We start from the raw sequence: 9,717 nt of genomic DNA on the forward strand, positions 1-9,717 counted from the left end.
CTAATTTTTGTACAAAATAATCCAGATCCCGAGAATACCCTTTCTGATTCAACACTTGTTGGACGAATGGTCATTAAATTAAAATTAAACAAAAAATATCTCACATAAAATTAATAATGAGGTATATTGTTGCTTACTGTTTTTTTTTTCAATGTCCCTTTAGCCCTTTTAAATATCTATAAACACAATATTTTCTACATAGAAATTTCTAGTATGGATTTTTCATTTACCGAATTACCGGTAAATTTCAAAAATTTACCGGTAAATTTACCGAATGTTTTTTTGCCAATTTATCGGTTAACCGGTAAATCGGTAAACCAGTATACAATCCCTATCGGGTATCAAATCTGGAAATCTTGCCAGCTGCCACCGTTCAATCTGTAGCTTGATTTTGAAATGTTTTGTGTATTTGAAACTTTTAATTTTAATATAAATAACATGATTTATTCTAGTTAGTTATTATTAACAAATTATTAAAACTGATTTCTAATATAAATTAAATGTTACCAATACTGTCTCAGTTGATTTGAGACTAATATATTTTCAAGTTTTCCAAATAATTGGCAAATTATTTATAAATAGTAATCTAAACTCTAAGCATTCTGAAAATGAAATTAGATGTAATAAAAGTATACTTGCTTACTGGAGAATAAAATCAATAAAAATAAAAACCAATCAACCATCCAGCAAAATTCTTTAATAATTTAAAAACGTTTTCAAATGCATTAAGCGTTCATCATCAGTTACTTCTTTAATTCGAAATGTGAAATTCCAAAAATTACGCAATGGAAATTCCAAATAACGGTTATGCAAAAAATAAAAATAAAAAGTAACGTGTTACAAACGAAAGTGCTATATACAAACTTTCGTGTACTCAATAAACAATAATAATAATAATAAATAAATAAAATATCTATCAACGATCATCATAAGCCTGATTGAGCTTTTTATATAGAACTATGCCAATTCGTCGCAAAAAGATTTTCAAGCGGACGAAAGCCCGTCAGCATCCCAATAGTTGATACACTGCGCGTTCTTCTGTGCCCTGTGGATTTCCAGCTTCTCGAGATATTTTACCGTGTGTCTAGATCTGGTGGCTTTTATTATAGAGGCCTGGTCCCAGAAAACAGTAATCCCTTGTTGTTTAGCATAAGTGGCAAGGACCGTGCTGTCAATTGTTTTGTTCACAGAAAGCTTATGTTCATTGATTCTTTTTTTCAAATTCCTCAAAGTTGCACCTATATACACTAAGTTAGAGTTGAACCTGTGGTCTCTTAGCGGTATCGAGTATATTCCTGTTAATGATTGCTGAAAGCTGTCAAAAACATTAGTTTCTTATTTTTAGTTATAAAATTTGTTTGTTACTCTCAAATATAATAAATAAAAGTAATTTTTAAAATTTTTATTGTAAATAAATGCTATAAATGTAGTCCAATATATATCTATTTTGATATGATGGAAAGCAATTTAATGTTATCATCAAGAAGTTTGTCAACAGTTCTTAACATCTGCTTATAAAAACTTTATCAAGTTTATAACAAATTTCAGAGAAAAAAAAATTACTTAAAACAAGATAAAAATTATTGTGTTATTGTAATATTATTTGTGGTTGCATTCTGATGCGCAAAAACTGTTAAATTGTTTGGGAAAGTTAAAACTCTTTCCCCTCTTTGTTTAAAGTGTTAAATGTTATCTTTTGACCAAATAAAGCAAAAAAGTAATAACTATAAATGTTAACTTTAGAATTTAAATGCTAAAGTACCAAAACTACTCTAATTGAATACAAAAACTGCTTTCACAACCCCTATTCAAGTGAACATGCTAGTGATATATTTAAAACTTTATACTCTAACATTCAAAACATTTGACTTTTTGCATAATATTTGATTTTCATCAAAATATTCAAATTATGCATTATATGTCAAAATTCAAATTTCTATTGTGTGTGTGAGGCCGGGACTTCACCCTTCGACAGAAAACTGGCTATCAAACTGGGGCCAATAAACAGGTGACTTATTTCATAAACAGGACTAGGTCTGCAAAGGAACAGGGAGTAATAAGATTTAATTGTTGCATTCCAAGACCAAATTGACACATCCCCGATTGTAGATAATGAGGGAGAGTGGGAGAGCGACCACCAGGAAAAATTTGGTGGTCACCTTACACAGAGTTCAAAGTGGAAATTGTGGAGCTCCTTCAGAGGGGGCAGTGGCAGGGATTGATTGAATCCAGCTGTGCCTTCTCTGAGACAGATAAAAACACATTTAGCTGAAATTTATGAGATGATCGCATGGAGAAGAGATTGACTCAACCCAGAGGGAAATGGTCCAGGCATGAGTGTTCGACCACCCCACAGCTCGAATTGTGTCCCTAGCAACAGACCAGGGACTAATAAGAGCTACAGGGGATCACCATTCGGACCAACCAAAAAGCAGGATTTCAAATAAAAATCACATATAAGCCAAAGATCCCAAAGACACGGGGGAGGTTGTCAGTGAGATCGTTAAGACCTGGAACCATCAACTAACATCTGCCATGTACCCAGCAAAGACCTGGTTTCAAGGAAAAAGAGGACCCAATTTACCACACCGACGATTTCACCACCATGAGACCTCCCACCGCTGGATTTTCTTCTGACAACTAAAGGAGGAGAAAAGGAGACAAACTTACACTGGTCAGCAGAGTCCACTTGCAGATACAAACTTTCCTTTGCTTCATTTTTGTGGCCTTTCAACTTGATGGCAGTAGTGCTCCGATGTAAGCATGTCATTTACTTTAATAAATGTGGTTACTTGTGTAAATTCAGTTTGTGTGTGAGTCTCTCTGTGTCCTGCAATCACTACCCTCATACATCCAAAAGATTTCTCATGTCATCTTGACAGATTGTGGGAAAAAGCAAGGGTCATTGTGCCTTACACTTAAGGCAGATCATAGTCAGACAGCAACATCCTTACAGGAGTGACATGCATCTTCACGTGTTACAAGAATTGCAAACAATTCTCAAACATATTCAATAATATGCAATCAATAAGCCTTATTCATCAGGTATCTTTTACTGTCTTGGAAAATTCAGAAATTTTCAAATTCATTTAATTTCAATATATTCTTGAAAAATATTAAAAGTGATAAAAATGATCAAATAAAAAATGGTGAAAAGCTTTAGATGAGAAAAAAAATTGATATTGGAAAAAATCCAAGAATTCCGGTTTCATTTTGTATTTACTATCTTTTAAAAAAAAATACATATTCTGAATTCATAGGATTCATCCATTGGTCACAGTAAAAAAGTCATTCATTGCTTGCTGTGAAAAAAGAAATTATCAACAACATTCCACCAAACTAAGTTTTTAGAAAAAGTTCTGGTTAAAATTTTTAATGTATACTAATTTTAGCCTATACTGTTCAGATCATTCATGAGCAACCTGTGGCCCCTAGGGCTTTGGTGATTTAATTTTATTTTCTGTTTTCTGCCTTGTGTCATTATGCAATATTAATTAAGTTGGTATTCATCACAAAAAACATTCAAACTAAACTTGAACAGTGAAAAGATGAGAATAAATGCTATATTACTAGTTTTCATATTATTTCAAGTAGTATATGTAATGTTAGTATCTAGTATACTGAATCTAGTGTTATAAAATATGTTTGGTAGTCAGAAGGCTTAAAGGTTTCATCTCCATAAGGAAAAATGTATGCAGCCTACTGGAAGCCTAGCACATGAAGTTTCTTTAAGGTCCATATCCAGAACAGGTTGCTCACCACTCATTTAGATCACATGATTACTTTTACTGCAACAATGGTATAGTGCAAAGTAAGTACAATATATTATTATTTTGATGAGTAGCACATAGCACTCACCTGCTTGGATTCGAAACTTACCCTGATAGTTGATCATGGGTTCGTGCATCACCAATGGGATGACCAAGTGAAGTTTTCCAGTTTTCTTCAAGTTAGTAACACCTAAATAGGGCCAATTCCTCATAAAATTCCTCCCAAGAGGCAGACTCGTGTGTTGTGTTCCCATAACCAAATAAACCAAACTAACTGTAATAATTTTTCTATAAACTTGCTATTTATGAGGACATACTTCCCATGTAGTTATAGGCATTCTGATAATGTTCTTAAAATGGGTTTTACCACATATATTTTTTAAAATTTGTGATTAATAACATTGGGTGTAACAATTACTGTGAGAGCTACTTTATAAACTCGGGCAAAGCCAGACATAACAAGCTAGTTATTTTATATTCTATAGTTGTTCATTTAATAATATTTTGAAGTTTATATTTTATTTAAAATTACAAATAGCCTAATATTTTTTATAAAGTTATTCTTGTGATNTTTTATAAACATTTTAAAAAGTAGGCAAAGCCAAACCTCTTTGGATAGATATTTAACCAAGCCACCTCTATTCAGTGAAAGTGCTGGTGAAAGTGAAGGAAATAAAGCAAAAAGCAGTGAATAAAAATTAAAACAAAAAATATAAAACAACACTAATTTTTTTAATCTTTTCTAAGTTATTTTTAAGTTATTGTTACATTATGTTATGTAGGTTAGATTTTAGTATCATTTCCGTTCTTTCCCTCCTCCGCCATCAGTTTACACCGCCACCTTCGTCTATCATCAAAAGTAAAGTGCAAATAAAACTATATATTTTTAAAATTAATTATTATTCTATTATGGTTATTTATACATTTACAACTACAAAATGCATTTTTCAGTGTTTTCCTTACTATATTTATTATTATTTTTTAATGTACTACTTAGCTTTAATTTGAGTGTTTTTTCGTTGGAACGAATTATTTGGTTTTACATGTAATCGTATGGGGAAAAATGATTCACCTTACGACATTTTCATGATACGATCTCAGTTTCGGAACGAATTAATTTCGTATCCTGAGGTACCACTGTACTCATATTTTTTGTGTCCGAAAAATTTGTTAAATTTCCACTATAAATACATAATTCCTGCCAAATTTCCCACTATCACAATTTGAATTATTTCTGTGTATGATTGTGAGTCTACTTCTTCGGAAGGATGACTGTAAGATTAGACAGACTGCGGACAGGACACATATATAGTATTTTGAAGGAAAACTTGGTGTATTCCCAAGTTCACTTTGCATACTTCCTGGGGTATGCATACCCCACTTTGGAGACCACTGCTGTAGATGATGTCACTGAAGAAAGGTGCAATGGATCAGGTGTGGCAGAGTGGCAAAAGTACAATATTAAGTCTACAAGACAAACATGATGAGCAGTTATAAAACCTGTTGTGACCCCACAGCTCCTCACAAACTACATTTTAGAAACCACAGATATAGAATATAAAAGAACAAATAAATTATTTTAAACAAAAAAAAAAATCATTGTAAGACCAACAGCTAAACATAATAACTAAAACTCTCAAACCTCAATAAAAGCATAAAGAAATTGCTAAATTAAGTGTGAATTAGTTAACACTTATTTTGTGCTTTTATTTGAAATAAAAAGCACAAATTAAGTGTTTTTTAAAATTATAAAACAACAAATATAATTAAAAGAATAATACTGGCAAAGTAAACACTAGTATTGTGTTGTATTCCAAAGACACATGGCAAGTTTTCAATCAAATAATAAAAGAATAATAATTGAGAAACAACTGCACAAATAAAATCAGTAAGACAATTCTGATTCTTCCCTCATGCCATTCTCCCACCTAAACAAATTTGAACACTTCCACTACTGAGAAGACTTCCCACCACTAAAGCCTAGCCTGCAGGTTAAAAATAATTTCATATCCAGCAAGAAAAGATTTTCAGGATTTAAAGAGTTAACATTAAGTTTATAAAAACATTGTTCACTGTTGTTTTGACCATTATAAACGGTTAATCTAGTTAATCTTCTGCATACTTTTTATTTTTTTCTATATTTTTTTTTTAAACTATTATTCTCATGTAATCAATAATCTTACATAAACTATTTATCTTAATAATTATACTAATTACATTATAGTTAGTCTATTTTTAATTTAATAATTCATTATCTTATTTAATATAAAGGAACACAAGCAAAGTCTAGATGTTGAGGTCAATCTAGACAGCAGACTGAAATGGAAGTTATTCTCGCTTATGATGATGAAACTAAACAGCCAAAAAAGCAGAGAAAAAAAGTCAGCCAATCAGTATTAAAGAATGCAACCAAGGTCGGAAAAACAAAGTTGCATGAAGAACACACATTATGACAACAATTGTTCAAGAAGTCATCACTGATTCTTCTCAATAAATACAAATTTTTGATATCACAGAGGATCTAGAACAGGTTGGAATTGGAATCATTCAGACATTATAGTAAGCTGTTGATTTAGATTTTGTGTCAGAGTTTGGAGGTTAGATTGAGCCATTAGTCATTCCTTTAGCCACAAATGCAAGATTCAGTCTTCTCAAAACTGCCCTTAACCCAAATGTTCAACCAACTTATTTTGATCTTGGACTGATGTTGTATGTATCCAAGTTGTTTGGTTTTACATTTTGAATGTGAAAAAGTTGGTAGTAGAAACAACTTTCATTTTAGTGACTGTTGCCATAATGGAAAAGTAAAGTTACAGACTACCCTTTCTTATAATGTTCTTGAGAACATTCTGTGTAAAAGAACTCAACTACTTCAGAATACCTAAATAACATCTGAAGGGACAACAGTGTGTTATTTTCTTCCTTTATTGCAATGAGACTGTATCTCCAGCAGGCCACAGACTGTACATAACATATTTTCATGAAATGACTGGCATGCCAAATATAAATGGGGGGATCAGCATGCTGGGAAAAAAAATCAGCAAGACAATTATAATATAACAATATACACAAACCTCTGTGATGGAATTTTTTCTCCTGGATGAGACTGAAACAAATATTTTAATGGTAGAGGTTGTACACCAAAGCTTTCTAACTGTTCACTATGCACTATTACAGATCCTCTTGGCATTGGATTAAGTCTTCTATGTGCAAAGGTACATCCATAAACTGCTAAAGGACATCGTTGTTCTATCCATCCATTTAAACCTCCATGAATATCACTGTGAACATTTTTATAATGCCAGCAATATTCATCCCGTCTAAAGTCCTATAAAAATTATAAATAAATAAAAACTTTCCAATAAACATTAATCTTTAATAAAAATAAAAATAAGAAAACTTTTGCATTTTGTAACAACATTTCCTAAAATTTATTCATATTGTTGTTGTCATATTATTAATTTTTTTAAAACAAAATATTCTAATTTTCAATCTGAATTAATTTCTAAATCTTTACCTGTCCACATATAAAAGTAAACATAGACTTTGATTTTGATTGGTGTCTGGTTCGAGTCTCTAAATTAAGATTTAATCCTATTGATGGACCTGAAGGAACATATAATCCACCAGGCATTGTAGGTACTGAATTGACATCATTATAAGAACAATCTGTCATAGGTGCTGAAGAAATATCACTAATGACAACATTGTTAACAAATAAAATATCATCGTAACTTGCACAAAGTTTCATCCAGTCACCCTTGCAATGTGATTCTTTTTCATATTCATTTTCATTTTTATCCATTCCATTTGTATAATAATTATCATATAGCTTTTCTGGGTTTAATTCTATCTGACTTCTATTCTGTAAAAAAAATCTCATTAATAATATTGATAAAATATACATACATCTTTTCATAAATAATATAGTTTTAAAAATTAATTATTTTTCTTTACTTGGGACTGCATAGCAGAATATTTTATAGGACTACTACATAATGCATACTGAGATGACATCTGAAATGATTGTTGCAGCATTCTCTGATCTCTCATGGCTAATGCGACATCTAATTGCATTTCATGTAATGGTCGCTGATGATGTAATTGTATTTGCTGAGGAAAATGTACTGGCCAACGATTCCATTCCATTTTACAGTGGATTACACTTGCTGGACAGGTAGCTAAATGAGTACCTAAGTACTTTCGCAACATTTTGGCAGGACATCCATTAAGTACATTGATACAGGGTACCTAAAAGAATTTAAATTAAAATAAAATTAAAGATCTCAAAAAACAATAAACAATAATTCTATAACTTAAAGATCTCATAAAGATATGAATGCTTTAAAATTATTTTATTCCATATTTTAAAATTAAATGTTCTATTTCAAAAGTTTCAATAAAGTATTCTAAAATACAATGTGACTTCTATTTACAAAATATTCAATTTATGAGAATTTAATACAATGTGCTGATTTATTTCTCTTCCCCATTTACAAGTTGTACTGATTAATAAGCACTGATTGATATTTACAAGAAAAAATAATTCTAATAATGAGTAGGGATGTCCTGTACCACAATACAGTGGGTGATCAGTTAACGAACATAATCCGTTCCAAGACTTTGTTTGCTATTTGAATTGTTCATTAACCAATTATCAATTTACCACAGTTAGGAAATTTGGTTAATTCATTCTGGAGACGCCAAAAAATAAAAAATATATACTTTTTACTATGTTTATTTGTATGTAATAATAAAAATACATATATATGCAGTCTTGTATTTTTATTAGTCATGTTTTTTCTGTTTGTGGGNGCACTGATTGATATTTACAAGAAAAAATAATTCTAATAATGAGTAGGGATGTCCTGTACCACAATACAGTGGGTGATCAGTTAACGAACATAATCCGTTCCAAGACTTTGTTTGCTATTTGAATTGTTCATTAACCAATTATCAATTTACCACAGTTAGGAAATTTGGTTAATTCATTCTGGAGACGCCAAAAAATAAAAAATATATACTTTTTACTATGTTTATTTGTATGTAATAATAAAAATACATATATACACAGTCTTGCATTTTTATCAGTCATGTTTTTTCTGTTTGTGGGGCGTTAAAGAATCTGTCCAATATCAATTGCTTTTCTCTCTTCTTCAGGATTTTTCGGAAGTAATTAATAGCATTGTTGTTATAGAGATACCTCAACCTATTAACCTCAATCTGGTTTGGATGCCATTCTAAAACCATTGTTCTGACATCCTCCCACTTCTTCAAAAGATCTTTAATACAGATGTTGGCATTAATCCTCTTTTTCATAACAAAACATATCTCGTCAAGTTTCTTGGTGTTCTTCATTCAAGAGTTCTTGGCATTCTTCTGTCGTCAGATCAGTTTCAGGTTCCATTATGAGCTCTTCAATGTTCTTTATTTCTCAGATGTGATTTTTGTTACTCCTTTAGCTGCTTGAGTCTTCTTGATTATACTGTATCTTTCTTAGATAAGATTGAACTGCAGCCTACTGTAGATCTGTTCAAGCTATACCGCCCAGCAACATCAGACATCTTCTGCCCACTCTCTACCTTTGCTATTATACTCTCACCTTTCAAAAATAAAAACCGACATAAAACTTAATGAGTGCCTGCCTGACAGTCTCGTGATACAGTAGAACCTCGAAAACTCGGCTCTCGATAACCCGGCACTCCGGATAACTCGGCCACTCCCTGGCAGGGCAAAAAAATCCTTAGTTAATTAATTTTCATTATAGACAGCTTTATAAAAGTATAAAAGCTCTTATAAAGTATTTTTCTGAGGTCTGTCTTATCAGGTAAATTACTGTACACAGTGTATTCATTAATTTTCATTTTCATGTAGTAAAGGCTCTATGCCTTCATAAAGGATGTACTTTTCCTTTGTTTAAGGGTATTTGGGCAGTTTATTCTCTGTT

The 9,717-nt window shown here is 31.4% G+C and overlaps 1 protein-coding gene across 3 annotated transcripts in view; it reads right to left on the bottom strand.

Annotated features, from left to right (window-relative positions):
• Positions 1 to 9,717, bottom strand: part of LOC111622567 (F-box only protein 30-like) — a 48,620-nt gene that overhangs the window by 9,569 nt on the left and 29,334 nt on the right. For all 3 annotated transcript variants that reach the window (XM_023364976.1, XM_023364977.1, XM_023364978.1), the window contains 3 exons: positions 7,728 to 8,021; positions 7,288 to 7,635; positions 6,845 to 7,098 (listed from right to left, as the gene is read on the bottom strand). In XM_023364976.1, coding sequence (XP_023220744.1) covers positions 6,845 to 7,098; positions 7,288 to 7,635; positions 7,728 to 8,021 — 896 coding nt within the window. The remainder of the gene's footprint in view (positions 1 to 6,844; positions 7,099 to 7,287; positions 7,636 to 7,727; positions 8,022 to 9,717) is intronic.

The sequence above is a fragment of the Centruroides sculpturatus genome, unplaced genomic scaffold, assembly GCF_000671375.1.
Source record: "Centruroides sculpturatus isolate CEXI.00-Female unplaced genomic scaffold, Cexi_2.0 scaffold199, whole genome shotgun sequence".
Taxonomy (NCBI): Eukaryota; Metazoa; Arthropoda; class Arachnida; order Scorpiones; family Buthidae; genus Centruroides; species Centruroides sculpturatus.